This window comes from Myxine glutinosa, chromosome 12, assembly GCF_964187855.1.
Source record: "Myxine glutinosa chromosome 12, kmMyxGlut1.1, whole genome shotgun sequence".
Lineage (NCBI taxonomy): Eukaryota > Metazoa > Chordata > Myxini > Myxiniformes > Myxinidae > Myxine > Myxine glutinosa.
Genome location: NC_136272.1, coordinates 69,899,260 through 69,917,290, shown reverse-complemented (window position 1 = coordinate 69,917,290; position 18,031 = coordinate 69,899,260). Strand labels below are relative to the sequence as shown.

The 18,031-nt window shown below is 46.5% G+C and overlaps 1 protein-coding gene across 4 annotated transcripts in view; it reads left to right on the top strand.

Moving 5' to 3' along the window:
* LOC137437508 (FYVE, RhoGEF and PH domain-containing protein 1) overlaps positions 1–18,031 on the top strand; it is a 246,501-nt gene that overhangs the window by 211,806 nt on the left and 16,664 nt on the right. For all 4 annotated transcript variants that reach the window (XM_078766002.1, XM_078766001.1, XM_068131886.2 and 1 more), the window contains one exon: positions 11,446–11,571. In XM_078766002.1, the coding sequence (XP_078622128.1) occupies positions 11,446–11,571 (126 nt within the window). The remainder of the gene's footprint in view (positions 1–11,445; positions 11,572–18,031) is intronic.

The following is an 18,031-nucleotide window of genomic DNA, read 5'->3' as shown; positions in this document are numbered from 1 at the left end:
TCTGTTTGTCTGTTAGTCCACAAAATTCCAGACAAAGCTTGTAGTAGTGGTAGTTGTAGTGGTAGTGGTGATAACAGAAATTGTTATATAGAACTGAACTTATATTATTATTATATGCAGAAAATAACTTCATTTCTATATGCCCTGCAGTGGACAGGTTAATTGGTTTATGCACTGAAGGGGTCACCCTGGTGTGCACTGCTGTGTTCTGCCTCACTGAGTTGTTCAGGTATGATGTACTCAGCACAAGCTTCCGGTCGGCCCGGAGGTGGGGGTGCGGGGCCTGTCACGGAACGTCAAAACAAACGGCCTGCCGGGGCCGCCCAAAAGTCGGGCGTGAGGGGCGCGTCCACTAATGGAACGCCTCTCGCTTCCCAGATCGAGGGCCACGTGGTCAGGAGAACCTCGTCCCTTCCGGTCACACTTTGCCTATCGGCCGGCCTCGAAGACCGAAATTGTGACGGTGTCACCCGAAAAATTTGAAATTACGAAATTTGAAAAAATTTGAAAAAATAAATTACGGAATTTCAAGTGGCCCAATATCTGAAAATGTTCGCAACATATTAATGTACATTTGTGCCAAATTTGGTGCTTGTTTCACAAAATGCACAATTCTTTTGAATATTTGGGCTAAGCCGCCCCACTAATATAACATTTCCTTATTTGGTGTTGGTAAATGTTTTAAGCATCCACAAAAAAATAGAAGAAAAACCAAATTGATTTCTTCAAAATGCCAACAGGATTCCAACATCACCGGGCAACGCCGGATACTCCTGCCTGTGTTTAATATAAGGAGGAGACTTTTTCGTACTCGGATTCGTCACGTGGCCCTCTGCGCCATCGAGCAAACCATCACAGGTTGTTTTTGATGTCTCACCGGATTGATATTTGCTAATATGGCTCCGTGAGATCGACGTGGATTTGATAACACGCCATTGAAGCGCCGCATGGTGGTTGTGTGCCCCATCGATGCCACAAGGAACGGGGAACACAAACTCAAACGCAAGGTTTTCGGCCCTTTTTCTGAGGGTACTTTCTCCACAAATATTTACAGAAAAGGCAGCTTTACATAAGTGAGACAAGACAAACACCCACACACACAAACACTAACACACAAACACAAATGCACACTCACACAAACACATACACACACACACACACACAAACACAAATGCACACTCACACAAACACATACACACACACAAACACTCACAAACACACCCACACACACAAACACTAACACACAAACACAAATGCACACTCACACATACACACACAGACACACAAACACAAATGCACACTCACACAAACACATACACACACACAAACACACACACACAAACACTCACAAACACACCCACACACACACCCACACACATAAACACACACACACAAACACTCACACACACACACAAACACATATACACACAAACACACACACACACACACAAACACTAACACACAAACACTAACACACAAACACTAACACACAAACACATACACACACAAACACACACACACACAAACACAAATGCACACAAACACACACACACAAACACAAATGCACACACACAAACACATACACACGCACAGACACAAACACACACATACACACACAAACACACACACTCACAAACACACACAAACACTCACAAACACACACACAAACACACACACACACACAAACACTCACACTCACAAACACACACACACAAACACTCACAAACATATACACACACAAACACACACACACACAAACACTCACAAACACACACACACACAAACACTCACACACACACAAACACGCACACTCACAAACACACACACACAAACACTCACAAACACAAACACTCACACACACACAAACACGCACACTCACAAACACACACACACAAACACTCACAAACACACACACACACATAAACACACACACACACAAACACATATACACACAAACACATACACACACAAACACACACACACAAACACACACACACAAACACACACACACACACACACAAACAAACACACACACACACACACAAACACTCACAAACACACACACACACAAACACACACACACACACACAAACAAACAAACACACACAAACACACACACACAAGCTCCGCACGATTGTGAAAAATTGGTAATTCATTGAAGCAAATTTGACCATAGTGATTGTGCTTAAGAAATCCCAAAGAGCGATTATTAAGATTCCCTGTGTCAAACCAGCGTCGCTGTGCCGATAGAATCGAGAGCCAGAGTTGTAAAAGCAACGCAGCATTGTTCGGCCAGTCTTGACCGGGCCGGTGATTGTTACGACGACTTGGAAGCAAAACGTCGTGGGACCGTGGAAATTCCCAAGATGGCCGGACACGTTGCCCACTTTCGAAGGTGCCGAGTGAGGAATCTCGATGAAGGAAACGCTTTTGAAGCGTCGAACGTGTGAAACATTTGCGCTTCACGGAACTTATTTTGAAAGATGGGAGCCAGATGTCAGGACTGCTGTACTTTGGCACAAAACGGTAGCAAGTTTGCTTTGTTCCCTGTGGTCTGGCAAAGTCTCGCCGATCGGTCGAATCGCTGCCGATGCAAGTCTGGTGCTGCATCAGCAGTTGTGGAGCACTTGACGTGACGACATGATGCCATTGTGTGCGACGTGATTACAAAAGACGACGCGTTTATTTATCTTATCCGTAAGTTTGCTGCACGATTTGTTTCAATGAGCACTTTCAAGCCAACAATGGTTTTCTTTGTTATTCTAACAGGAACCAGGCTGCGTCATTTCACAACCTTGTTTAGGCAAGTTTTGTGCCCGTGGAAAAGGGGGATAAATAATTCTGGACAGCCGTCGTCTTGTGCTAGAACAGAGAGCAACGCCGTGTCCTGATGTAACGCGTAGCATGTGTCCAGCCGCAGGGATCCTTGACAGGACCCTGGCGGCAGGAAGTCGACTTGCATTCTGCTGCGCTGGCTGAAACGGCCATTGTACCAAAGCAGTGGCTTGTGGTTGCGTTTAGACTGGTGCCAGACTCGGACAGAGCTGTATCTCTTGGCCCGGCGCCACGCCGGCCGGCAGTCCTTCCTTAGTTCTCAGGAAGCGTGCGGTGCTTTTCTATCTCCTTGTATTATTGCCATCTCCCACTTGTGCGATGGCTTTATCAACAGAAATGCTCTGAGGGCTTGGTTCGACAAACTTTGCGTTTAGAATTATTTCTATTATTCGTTGTAATGCTTTACTGCCTGGTGTTGGCTTAGCGGTTAGGGTTCCGGCTTGGGATCCTGGGTTCGTGGGCTTAGCGGTTAGGGTTTCGGCTTGGGATCCTAGGATCCTGGGTTCGTTGGCTTAGCGGTTAGGGTGCCGGCTTGGGATCCAACGATCCTGGGTTCGTTGGCTTCGCGGTTAGGGTTCCGGCTTGGGATCCTAGGATCCTGGGTTCATTGGCTTAGCGGTTAGGGTTCCAGCTTGGGATCCTAGGATCCTGGGTTCGTTGGCTTAGCGGTTAGGGTTCCGGCTTGGGATCCTAGGATCCTTGGTTCGTTGGCTTAGCAGTTAGGGTGCCGGCTTGGGATCCAAGGATCCTGGATTCGTTGGCTTAGCGGTTAGGGTTCCTTGGATCCTGGGTTCGTTGGCTTAGCAGTTAGGGTGCAGGCTTGGGATCCAAGGATCCTGGGTTCGTTGGCTTAGCGGTTAGGGTTCCTTGGATCCTGGGTTCGTTGGCTTAGCAGTTAGGGTGCTGGCTTGGGATCCTAGGATCCTGGGTTCGTTGGCTTAGCGGTTAGGGTTCCGGCTTGGGATCCTAGGATCCTTGGTTCGTTGGCTTAGCAGTTAGAGTGCCGGCTTGGGATCCGAGGATCCTGGATTCGTTGGCTTAGCGGTTAGGGTGCCGGCTTGGGATCCTAGGATCCTGGGTTCGTTGGCTTAGCGGTTAGGGTTCCTAGGATCCTGGGTTCGTTGGCTTAGCGGTTAGGGTGCCGGCTTGGGATCCTAGGATCCTGGATTTGTTGGCTTAGCAGTTGGGGTGCCGGCTTGGGATCCTAGGATCCTGGGTTTGTTGGCTTAGCGGTTAGGCTTGGGATCCCGGTCGATCGCTGAATTAACGCCAGGGGGGTTGACTCAGCCCGTCATCCTTCTGAGATCGGCAAATTGAGTACCAGTTCACTGGTGATTCCGTGTTTATCGCAAGAGGCGACTAACAGGGTTGGCGGCAGGAAGGGCATCCGGCCATAAAACATTGCTTCAAAAATGGGACCATGGTGCCCCAAAAAGGCCAAACCCCTGCTCTGCGTGGAAAAATGGCCTCTAAAGGTGGTCTATTCGTTGCAATGCTTTGTACACTTAAGATGTTCGTTGTTTGGCATGGCATTCCGCCCGCCTGTCGTTCGTTGAATGAGTGATTCTCGACTTTAAGACTCGTGGTAGTCCGAGTTGGTGAACGATGTGCGTGATGGGTTTGAACAACTGAAGATTGACGAATGTTTGCATTGTGGGAAGCAAAGTACGGCTGATATTTCTGGCGTGCGCCCTTCGTCGGGGTAGAGGACCAATGCCCGATAACGCCTGAAATGTCACTCCAACTCCAAAAGAGGTTACGCTCCAACCATCAGCTGTACTCTGCTTCCCACAAGAGCTAACATGACTTTATCAACCTTCAGTTCAGAAAAACCTTTTGTCATTCGTCCAACTTTGGGTCCTCAGTTCGAGCCCTCGAATGAGCACCAGGTGGGTTGGCTCGGCCTGTCATGCTTCTGAGGTTGGCAAAATGAGTGCCAGGTGACTGGTAATGGGGGGAATTGCATTAGCGGCACAGCAGCGCCCCCAGAAAATGGGCTGCATACGAACCACCACCAGTCAAACTTTGTACCCAGGAATGCAGTTTCATTGATGGAGTTCTCCACTTTCCTTATGAGGTGGTGCTTTTATTATGTGTTACGTGGTCCTCCCGGTGACTACCTGGTCTCGGTGACCCCCGGACCGTGAGAGGAACTCCGCCAGAAAGATCAATGATTTATACACTTTCGTAACGCAATCAATATGAATTCCAGTCAATAAGAAACCCCACACCAAGGATCCGGAATAACCAATAATATTTTCCCCGAGCAATCAACAATCAACAACCATCAACAACCATCAACAATCAACAATCAATCACCAATATTATTAAGATGGCCATCTTATATATGTGTGTCCCCTTTCCCCACTCCCGACCCCTTGGGTACTCACGACCCCTTTGGTCTCTGTCCCTCACAATGTCTCTGGGCCCCTCCTGACCAAGATGAAGGTCGGCTTCTCCGCACACGGGCGGTTGAACGAACCCCTGGCTGACGTGCTCCCAAACGTGCACGTCACGTACCGGGAACAACGGTTGCAGCGCACACCTCCTTGCCAAGCAAAGCGGGCAAAGCAACGCGCGGCTTGTCCAGCGCGCGAGGCCCAAGGTGCGACCCGTACGCGTCCTTGTAGACGGTGAGGCGAACTGTGCCGGACGCTTGGTTCCGTGCACGAACCCACGGCAACTTGATGTGTCAAGGGGTAATTCCTTTCGCCAGACGGGCTTTCCAACGCAGCGTCAGATGCTGCTCAATATCGATACCCTCGCCTCGGAGCTCGGCGAGGAAGAGGAAGATCGCTGCTTCTCCAGGACCTCGTGTCTTTTCTTCTTCCGTTTCCGGTCTCCTTTTTCCCAGAAGGGCTCCTGACCCTTTAATCACAACAACCTTTAATCGACTACACCTTGATAAGCAAAGACCTGAATAGTAATTCACATAAATCCGTAACATATGTTTACAAGGCCAAAAAGGAACAAACCATAAAAGGCAACACCAGCTGGCATTTTGCCGACGTAGAGATTGTGCTGAAAATACAAAGAATCATTTTCCATCTTTTAAGGCTAAATTACTGTGTAGGATTCCATATTTGGCCATAGGCCTCATTAGGTGGTCTTTGTGCTAAAGATTATGGGGTGCTGTTGGATGTAGACCATCCCTCGCTAAAATGATGCGATCAAAGAACATCACTTTACAACGTGAAATAAAAGTGCAGTTTTTAATTCTTCTATTCATTTGTATGGATCATGGGGTTGCGCCATTGCTGGGAACGAAGCTCCGCTGATGCGGTGCCATCTCTAGGTTGGAGCAGTAATTTGGAATTTGTTGAGGATGCCGGCACTAGCTTGCCTACTCCTCCTGAAGGTGGAGCCCTCCGACTCATCCATGGGGTGTTTCAGGTTCACCAGCTAATGCCAGCAAATGTGTCCCGAGCTTAGCGGAGCCGAACGTCCATCCGACCATCCGAGAGGAGGCACACTTTGTGATACTATGCCCTGCATCTGAAACACCAGGGTGACAGTTTATAGCTAGGCCGACATTTGAACCCAGACTAGAGAGCTCGGAGACGAGTGTGCGTCCCTCTAGGCCACCATGCCGGCGCTGTTTTTAATAACACGAGCATATAACACCCGTCGCTTCCCTGATGACTTTAATCAAAAGACAATACTTTGTACTTCACAATCATATTGCATGTCTATCTGTGAGTCTCAATGAGGATGTAAAAAGAAGTGAAACATGAAATAGGATGTGCTGTAACACACCAGCAAAAGTACCATTCTCCTTATTCCTACAATTCTTATTTCTCCATCTGACATGGATCTTCCTTTCCAACTCAGCGGACGATAGTCCTGTCAGGCCGGCCTTTCCTTTGACTATCAACAACAGCCAGGATAGAGCCTGCGGGGCGGTGTTGAGTACTGATTACCACCATGAAGCGGTGTGGAGTCCTGCTTCCCACCAGTCCTGCGGTGATATTGAGTCCTGCTTCCCACCAGTCCTGTGGTAGTTTGGAGCCCTGCTTCCCACCAGTCCTGTGGCAGTTTGGAGTCCTGCTTCCCACTAGTACCTGCGGCGATATGGAGTCCTGCTTCCCACCAGTCCTGTGGCAGTTTGGAGTCCTGCTTCCCACCAGTCCTGTGGCAGTTTGGAGACCTGCTTCCCACCAGTCCTGCGGTGGTTTGGAGTCCTGCTTACCAACAGTACCTGTGGTGGTATAGAGTCCTGCTTCCCACCAGTCCTGCGGCGATTATGGAGTCCTGCTTACCACCAGTACCTGTGGTGGTATAGAGTCCTGCTTCCTACCAGTCCTGTGGCGATTATGGAGTCCTGCTTCCCATCAGAGCCTGAAGCGGTTTGGAGTCCTGCTTCCCATCAGAGCCTGCAGCGGTTTGGAGTCCTGCTTCCCATCAGAGCCTGCAGCGGTTTGGAGTCCTGCTTCCCATCAGAGCCTGCAGCGGTTTGGAGTCCTGCTTCCCATCAGAGCCTGCAGCGGTTTGGAGTCCTGCTTCCCACCAGTGGTTTTACACATGGACAGTTGTGCATTGCAGTGAGTAGAGTGGGGACCCACTCGATCTGTGCATCTTTGCCAACCAGAGACCAGAGTGAATTCCATAAGGAGAGGGATTGAACATGCTGCAGGCCGACTAACCCGCAATGTTGTTTATTGTGAGATCGTATAAACTCAGGGACACATCCAGAGAAAAATTTGGAGGGTTAGCTCCCAAGATAATGTTTCTCTGTTTTAAAAAAAACCTTTAAATGCACTAATTTGGCTCAGAAAACAAAACATTTTATCGTTCATTACAACAAATATCGGCTACACGTAAAAATTGCATTATCAGGGGCCCCCATTCCTTTTCACTCCCCCTCGATCCGTCACTATTGTTCGCCATCACAAAGCATAAATGTTGCCAATGGAAACAAAGGCGATGCCCCTAGAATGCTAATTCGCAACATTTGTTTTCGTGAGATGTATAAAACAACATGTTTGTTTTTTTCCTGTTTGTCACTTTCATTCACCATCATTGACATTTACATTTTGCAGTTTATCATTTCTTTTCACTTCAACGTCTGATATCTGGGAACATAAAACAAATTCATCACATTATTTTTTTTAGCAATTAGTGTGCGGATCATTAAAATTAACACTGGGTTGTTAGCAATAAACATAAACTTCCGGGAGCATGCGAGGCAGCGCTTTGTTGCTTATACACTGCCCCAATACACCATTTCAGTTCCACGGGTTGGCATGATTGTGGTTATTGTTGTTGGGGTGTTGCCTCTGTGTACTGTACTTTTATATAAGCTTCTATTGTTTTTATAAGTATTATTTAATATAATTTTGTGTACTACTTCCATCCGTCATGCTTTATTCGAAAGGCTTCCCACTGTCGTAGAATAATAATGGTACCGTTGGATCTCATTCTCCAGATGAAGCTCCAAGTCGCACAAAAAGGCATTTTTATTATTCAACGAACATGACATTTTACCCTTTGCATTATTCTCTGACAGAAGAAACCCTTTCAAATGAAGTGTGACGGACAGACGGACGGACACCTTATTTAAGTAACATTGTTACGGACTCGGGGTTTACCGCAAGGGGGACTTCTAGGACTCGTCCCGAACTCTGGCCCTGCAGGCCAGGTGCCATGGATAAGTACACAGCCCATTAGGTTGTCAAGCAACTATGGATACCCATTGATACCGCCAAACCTGGCAGGGTCATCACTCTTTTACAAACGTGTTACCTTTCCAGCGGGTTGGCGATGCCAAATGGGGCATGTACCCTCAGTCCGTACTCATCTATTTATCAGGTACAGCCGAGCAGAACTGTCAAGTATGCATCGGCTAAGTTACGGAGCCAATCAGTGGGGCAGAACTTCCTGTATATCTAAACGTACACACTAAATTGAGCCAATAGATAATGAGACGAAACAGGAAGGATGGAAACAAAGCATTTACCAAAGAACGCAAAGTGATATTTGCAAGCGCAGGAATCAATCATGAAAGGCACATATTTACAGGCCCAGCAAACAATCAAGAAAAGGTACACAAGATCAGCTTCTTACTCTTAGCACTTATTTTCCTTCTACAATCATATCTTAGTAAGCTACACACAGAACATGGCACCAGCAGAATCATACCGAGGAAACCTATATAGGAGGAGAAGATAGAGAGGCAGAGCAAGGTGTTGGTTTGGCCTTTGGAATACCCTGGCACACTTCGACGAACATCAGCCAATCCCGAAACGGTGAACAAATGAGGAATAAGGAGGGGTAAGCAAAGCAGAAAGTGTAAATGTAAATGAGACAACATAGGCTTGTTTATGCATTGAGAAAAATGTCAGATGAGGATGTAATCCTCGCCTGGAAGGGTCGAGACGCGAGACACGATCAGCTCTTTGGAAATTGTGATGCTCTTCTTGCGTCAAGGGAGACTACTTAGAATTTATTAATAGTAGGGATAGCAAGAGAAAGAAGTGCACATCACTATGGAAGTATTTCCCTGCGCTCGGTACCTCCCTGCACGTTCGCTCTCGCACCTCTGCCTCATACTCAAACTCTCATTGCACGATTCTCTCAGCACTCTCTGGTGCAGCTTGCCCTGGCTCCAGCATGATCGGTCCTGGCTCCAGCATGATCGGTCCTGGCTCCAGCATGATCGGTCCTCGTTGAGGGCTCGAACAGGCAGGCAAGTTTTCTCAGGGTCCCTAGCACGTGGCAACAGCAGCGATCGGTCTGGCGCTCCACCTTTTAAGCAGCTTGAGCAGGGCAGAGACTTGGGGGATCGGAGTACATGAGAGGTGGAGTTCCCGGGAGCAAAGGTCATGCCTCCTTCTGCTGACAATCATCCCTGAGCTGGAATCCGCCACTGTGTAGCGTCCGCTCTGTCTCCAGCAGGTTTTCCGCCTGGCGTTCTTTCCCACCGATTGCGTTTGAAAAGGCAGAGGGTTGTTGCTTCCTTTGCTGTCTGGATTGCGGTTGTCTGTAGTGTGGTGGCTTATAAGGTGGTTGTGTGTGATGTGGTAAGTGAGGGCTAATTGAAGAAAGAACGGGAATTTAGGAATAGCGGGTTGTACCCGATATATACGTGAATAATATATTTAAATGGTGATTTGAGATTGTGAGAAAACCGATTTGGGACTGTGGTGCACGTAAAGGTAACCACCATATGTAAGCCATAAATAAAGGATTTAAAGGAGGAATAATGGAAGAATCAGGAAGGGTATAGAAGAGGAAGAAGAAGACCTATAGCCCTCACAACGCATATCCCCCATTTCTCTTAGACAATGGGTGCCTGTCTGAGCACATTTACGAACGATAGAACTAACTAGGCATAGCTGAGCGTCCACCTGGGGGCTGGTTCCATAACCGTCATAATATATTGAGTAGAGTGTGTCTAAAACTTGTATGTCAGAACTGAGAATCTTTTATTACCCACAAAGCTGCTGTTGAAACACTCTCCTTTATCTGCTCTGCAGGCTGTTAGGGTTAGTATTGATCCCATCCCTTCCTGTATAAGGCACATCAGGTCACCTGTCCTACCCAGTAACAGCCAATGGTATATTTTGGAGAGAAGCCATTTGTGTCCCAAAACACTGGCCAAATTATCAGACTGCATTTGCATTATAGGGTAATGGCAAACTACCCAGTGTATTCCTTGCCAAGAATAGGAGAATAGTTCTGAGATCAATCATAATTACCTCCGCCACCAAAAGTGGATGGAGGTTATGTTTTCACCCCTGTCTGTCTGTTTGTTTGTGAACAAAATATCTCAAAACGTTGTGAACGGATTCGGACGAAACTTGGCAGCGATGTAGCGTATGTGACAAGGACGAAATGATGAGATTTTGGTGAAGATTCGGATCCGGCTACTATAATTTTAAAAGTGATTCTTCACCATTGGGAGATAGGGCCAAAAACGATAATTGGACTCAAAATATCTAAAAAAAAAATCAGGATATCTCAAAAAGTTGTGGACGGATTTGGACGAAACCTGGTAGAGAGGTTGGGTGTCTGACAAGGACACATAGATTCGATTTTGGTGAAGATCTGAATATGGATTCGGATATGAGAATTATTTAAATTTTCAAGTGATTCTTCACCATTGGGAGATAGGGCCAAAAACGATACATAGCGGGATATCTCAAGAAGTTATGGATGGATTTGGATGAAACTTGTTGGACAGGTTGTGTAACTGACAAGGAAGAATCGATTCAATTTTGGTGAAGATACGGATCCGGATCCAGCTAGTTGAATTTAAGTGATTCTTCACCATTGAGTGGTATGACCAACCAGGCAGAGGTATGCTCTCTACTGAGTGCCGGCCTAGTTTTTAAATGACTTACCTTTATCATTGATAATGCAGACAACTAATTGTTCCTTGTTTTTTTCAACAACAATCTACGATTTTCCTGATAAGGCAATGGACATTAGAAATACTTAAATGTTAAAGCTTATGTGGTTATGTGCAGGCTGCCACCAACAACAACAAAGAATAAATGCATGCATTGTCCATCACAGACTCCAAATAATCAATTTCAAGGTTATGGACAAATCAGCTGGTATTTGATGAATGAATGAATTAAAGGCAGCTTTCTCTTCCCGGCCATGCAGATGTCGGAGTTGGGTCAGCGCCAGCCCCAATTCGTGCGTGACAAATCCATCGTGGAGTGCATGAGGTGCGAGGAAGCTTTCAGTGCCTTGACGCGGCGCAAGCACCACTGCCGTGCCTGTGGCCACGTAAGTCCGGGTACCTTAACCCCCACGTCCCCACTCTGTACCCTGTACCCTGAACTACCCGTATAGGCTCATGTCCGATCTCCTTGCTGTTGCATTGTTTTTATCCACACACATTTTGAAAAAAACGGGAAGATATTGTAATTATTGGCGAAAATGCCAGGGGAATAGAAAAGGCCCCTTTATATATGGTAAGTGTCATGTGGTAAAGTATAGAAAAGAAGGGACATTCAAAAAATATCTCGTGTGCATGCTGAACTACCCTTGTGTTCTTAGGAGGAACCAAGTAATGCTCTAGAAAAGTTCATATAACGACACAAATCTCTTCATAGGGACAGTAATGTCAACACCAACATCACCAGGTGTGTCAAACTCTGAGAGACAAAGTGACTGGCTCATGCCGGCAGCAATAAACGAATGCCAGGTATTTGTCAAGATTGTTACTGGTGCTGACACAAACATTAGAATCAAGGACTATGGATAGGTGCCTGCAGCGAACGCCACACCTGAGGTGCAGCCTAGTGACTCTAACGACCCACAACAGGAAGCTCCTACATAGCCTGGGTATATGTCACAGGTAACTTAATCACAAGGGGGTAACACAGTGTAAATTCAACACAACCTCCTTCAACACAGTGTACATCATACAAGACGGCCAGCCCTGGGGTGCCAGGACGGTCTCCGACTGGATATTGTAAAGCAGGTGTACACTGTAGCTATGGAGACCTTCAGCTCAGAGTCAAGTGCAACCACACCTGAAAAACAGGTGCAACAGATGTGCACTCAACCCAAATCCAAGAACATGCATACCAGTTAGTCATGCACCCAGGGGTGTACCAATTGCTCGCTCTGAGCTCTGAGCAGAGCTTGATAAACAAGAGTAACAAGGATTTATCAAGGTCAGTAGAGCCTACGAGTGGGTAAACTCTCTCGTCATACAAGAGGGAAGGCTCATGAACAAATTGGATTACGCATCGACCCTAAAGGCCTGAATACGATGATTCAAAGAGAGCTCTTCCAGCGGCCAACCAAGGCTAAAAATCTTTCAGCTTAAACATCTTCGGTCCAAGGGGCCTGTACTGCAGCACTATGATCCACAAAAGCCAACCAAGGCTAAAAATCTTTCAGATTAAACATCTTCGGTCCAAGGGGCCTGTACTGCAGCACTATGATCCACAAAAGCCAACCAAGGATAAAAATCTTTCAGATTAAACATCTTCGGTCCCAAGGGGCCATTACTGCAGCACTATGATCCACAAAAGCCAACCAAGGCTAAAAATCTTTCAGATTAAACATCTTCGGTCCCAAGGGGCCTGTACTGCAGCACTATGATCCACAAAAGCCAACCAAGGCTAAAAATCTTTCAGCTTAAACATCTTCGGTCCAAGGGGCCTGTACTGCAGCACTATGATCCACAAAAGCCAACCAAGGCTAAAAATCTTTCAGATTAAACATCTTCAGTCCAAGGGGCCTGTACTGCAGCACTATGATCCACAAAAGCCAACCAAGGCTAAAAATCTTTCAGCTTAAACATCTTCGGTCCAAGGGGCCTGTACTGCAGCACTATGATCCACAAAAGCCAACCAAGGCTAAAAATCTTTCAGCTTAAACATCTTCGGTCCAAGGGGCCTGTACTGCAGCACTATGATCCACAAAAGCCAACCAAGGCTAAAAATCTTTCAGATTAAACATCTTCAGTCCAAGGGGCCTGTACTGCAGCACTATGATCCACAAAAGCCAACCAAGGCTAAAAATCTTTCAGATTAAACATCTTCGGTCCAAGGGGCCTGTACTGCAGCACTATGATCCACAAAAGCCAACCAAGGCTAAAAATCTTTCAGATTAAACATCTTCGGTCCAAGGGGCCTGTACTGCAGCACTATGATCCACAAAAGCCAACCAAGGCTAAAAATCTTTCAGATTAAACATCTTCGGTCCCAAGGGGCCTGTACTGCAGCACTATGATCCACAAAAGCCAACCAAGGCTAAAAAAAATTCAGATTAAACATCTTTGGTCCAAGGGGCCTGTACTGCAGCACTATGATCCACAAAAGCCAACCAAGGCTAAAAATCTTTCAGATTAAACATCTTTGGTCCAAGGGGCCTGTACTGCAGCACCATGATCCACAAAAGCCAACCAAGGCTAAAAATCTTTTAGATTAAACATCTTCGGTCCCAAGGGGCCTGTACTGCAGCACTATGATCCACAAAAGCCAACCAAGGCTAAAAATCTTTCAGATTAAACATCTTCAGTCCAAGAGGCCTGTACTGCAGCACTATGATCCACAAAAGCCAACCAAGGCTAAAAATCTTTCAGATTAAACATCTTCGGTCCAAGGGGCCTGTACTGCAGCACTATGATCCACAAAAGCCAACCAAGGCTAAAAATCTTTCAGATTAAACATCTTCGGTCCAAGGGGCCTGTACTGCAGCACTATGATCCACAAAAGCCAACCAAGGCTAAAAATCTTTCAGATTAAACATCTTCAGTCCAAGAGGCCTGTACTGCAGCACTATGATCCACAAAAGCCAACCAAGGATAAAAATCTTTCAGATTAAACATCTTCGGTCCAAGGGGCCTGTACTGCAGCACTATGATCCACAAAAGCCAACCAAGGTGTCAATGGACGTCAGTAATGGTGACGTCAGGGCCGCACTCCTACAGGAGTGTGAGGGACATTAGCTACCTGTCGCCGATGCTTTGAGACCACTGAAAATGGCAGAGACTAACGAGAGAGTTCATATAGCACGTTACCCGATGCAGTGTTCAAGTATATACTTCAATTTAAATAAAATGATTTCAAAGATCATGAAAAAACAATTCAGGAAGTCTAGCACCGTTGATGCAGTTGTCTTATACACCACCTTATATACCATGCCCAAGTACTGCTAAATGGATGGAAGGGGTTTGAAAGTGACAAGAAGGTGATTTGTGTTCAACAGTCTTCAATTAATATTTGGAGGAGCACTACCTCACCTACAACAACTTCTGTGATGACCGAACTACAAACTGATATGAGTATCCAGTGCCCAAAGCCTTACTCTGCAGAAATCCTGCTAAACGGTCAGCGGATAGTTGTTCCCTTCAGCATGCACGGAGACATGCTCATCAGGATTCACGAGGGTCACATGGGCAACGAGAACTGGAAACGATGGGAGGAGGCCATCCATTGGCCAGCAATGAATGGCCAGGTGGAATTCTATGTGGGCCATTGCGAAGTATGCCTGAAACACCACGGTGCCCAACGAGAAAAACCCCAACAGCCAAAATGAAAGGCCAAACAAAGCATGGGTCAATGTTAGGGGTGACATATTCCACTTTGCTAGTAAGCCATATCTACTAGTCTAGTAGGAAGACTAGGTCCCCCTGCACCCCCCGGAGATATACTTCTAATCAGTGTTTCTAGATTGGAAAAAATGTGTAGAAAATGACTAGCTATGGCCCCAAGCTGAAAAAATGTCCCACATACCATTTTTATGCAAATTACTGCTGCAAATTTTATGCAAAATTATGCAAATTTTATGCAAATTTTTGATGAGGAGTAGAGTTGAGGGGTCTTTGAGGGCTTCATCGAGGTGCTCTCGGTTGCAAGACTGGGTCATTCTGAGAAGCACAGCAGGGTCAGAGATCATGATGTTCTCCTCCTCAGTGAATCTCTCCATCAACAGCCTCTCCATTGCCTCACACACTGTTTTGAGGCAAAAGAGGGACTTTGCGTAGGCCTTTCCACTGAGAACACCTTTGAGAGATCCACTTGTTACTAGTTGTGCCTCAAAGAGAATCTCTGCATATCCAGAACCACGCATCTTGTGTCCAGTGAGCATCCCGATGTAGTTCATGGATGTGTGGAAGGGTCCAATCGTTACTACATGACTAGCAAATTCATTTGGCCAGCGCCAGATGATGGGAAGGGCTTTCATGCAGACACCCAGATCAAATGTATTCAGGACCCATCTCTGACCCACCTCAGCAGTTGCTGCCTCGGAACGCTTCAGTAGCTCACGAACAACTGCGTTGTCTGTGATCGGTCTGTGCCTGGTGCCTGCATGGCATGGCAATGGCCTGCAGCCTGTGCCTGGGCTAGGGGGTTTCACCTCTGCAACTGGTTCTCCCCCACCCAGCAAATCAACAGTCGACTACTGCACGCCTATCCACCAACCGATCACAGACAACGCAGTTGTTCGTGAGCTACTGAAGCGTTCCGAGGCAGCAACTGCTGAGGTGGGTCAGAGATGGGTCCTGAATACATTTGATCTGGGTGTCTGCATGAAAGCCCTTCCCATCATCTGGCGCTGGCCAAATGAATTTGCTAGTCATGTAGTAACGATTGGACCCTTCCACACATCCATGAACTACATCGGGATGCTCACTGGACACAAGATGCGTGGTTCTGGATATGCAGAGATTCTCTTTGAGGCACAACTAGTAACAAGTGGATCTCTCAAAGGTGTTCTCAGTGGAAAGGCCTACGCAAAGTCCCTCTTTTGCCTCAAAACAGTGTGTGAGGCAATGGAGAGGCTGTTGATGGAGAGATTCACTGAGGAGGAGAACATCATGATCTCTGACCCTGCTGTGCTTCTCAGAATGACCCAGTCTTGCAACCGAGAGCACCTCGATGAAGCCCTCAAAGACCCCTCAACTCTACTCCTCATCAAAAATTTGCATAAAATTTGCATAATTTTGCATAAAATTTGCAGCAGTAATTTGCATAAAAATGGTATGTGGGACATTTTTTCAGCTTGGGGCCATAGCTAGTCATTTTCTACACATTTTTTCCAATCTAGAAACACTGATTAGAAGTATATCTCCGGGGGGTGCAGGGGGACCTAGTCTTCCTACTAGACTATACTGGTTACAGGCTATTTCTCCAACTATCTGGAAGTAGCACTGCTTACATTGGAGATTAGCAATTGGGTCATCATCGATTTCAAATCAATCTTTGAATGCCAAGAGATCCCGATGCTGGGCGTGAGTAATGGAAGTCACCAATTTGTTAATCCAGTAAACAAGCAGTTCACAACAGACTGCCTGTTCAAGCACATCTTGTCACGCCCATATTATACCCAGTTGAACGGTTTGGCTGAGGACAGTGTCAAAATCGTGAAACGACCTTTAAAAGGCTGGGGAGCGATAATATCCCTACCTGGCTACGTTGGCCTACAGGGATGCCCCATTAGAACATGGACGATCACCGGCAGAATTCTTCATGGGGCGAAAGCTCCGAACCCTCCTTCCAACAAAAGCTTCGAAGCATGAGATGTAGTGGCCAATGCCAAGATCCATCCAAGGCAAGAAGCTGTCAGAACTGAAAATACAGCAAACCATCCGTGTTGTCGAAAAGACGAATCTTTCAGAGAAACAGATAACATATCATGACTACGAGGGAGATCTTCGTAGCACAGGATAGGTGGCTTAAGATCGTCAATAGGCCCTCAGCAGCAGGAAGCCTGAACAGCGGCCACCACAAGGAGGGCAAGCAAGGCCATGGTGCCAGCTCAACAGCTGTTACAAGAACCAGGGCCTTGACAAAGTCCAATACGCAGTACTGAGGTTGATGAGAAGCTGGCCAGACTTCCTGAAGAGAAGTGAAGCTGTTACCATAGTTACTATTGCAGTGGTAGTGCAAATCCGGATATTGGGGCTTTGTAGATTTGGCCTCTGAAAGCAATGGCAACCATCTTACGAAATGGCCGCCAGTGATTGCAATGACTTCACAGACCAGCTAGGTGTGGACCAAGACCGACGACAGTCTGGTCGAGCCGCACTGGACCACACTACCCAGACCTCCTATGACCTTGTGCCCTACGAATGCAAGGAGGGTTATGTGAAGCGCTGCAAGTGCAGGAAGGCTGCACTAGAATGCCCAACACAATTGACACCCTGGCCTCCAATGAGACACAATTAGAACGACTGTGACAATGGCGAGGCCTGAGGCTCTGTACAGAATTAAGTGCAATATCTGATGAGGACTGCACTCAATGTTCAATGCCATAGTGACATTGTTTGACTGATGTATCGAATACTTTTAAGGGCTTTGTTTGCACTTCTGTTCCGTGCCAACCATGCCACAGTAATAGCTTTTCTTCTGGTAGATAAACATGGGTATCTCCACCTAGATTTAGAGTTTCCGCTCATGATTTAGGCCTACACTTAGACACGAGTTAATAGAAAGGTAAGCGCAAAATGGTTTCATTTTTCTTCACCTTGATCATTTTCATACACCTCATCTGATTATGCTCTTCATGGTAATCAGGCAAGGTCAGCTGACTGGCTTGGTGGTCTTAGTATGTTATTAATAAAACAAAGTTATTTCATCACAGAAAATGACATTTCTGCACCAGTCACCAACAACAAAACAACAACATGCATTTTAAGGCCATTTTCCCTGCTAGAGCGGGGGTTAGCCTTGCGGTCCCCATGACAATCTTCTCCATCTTGCCCTATTTTCTGCATCTCTCCTTG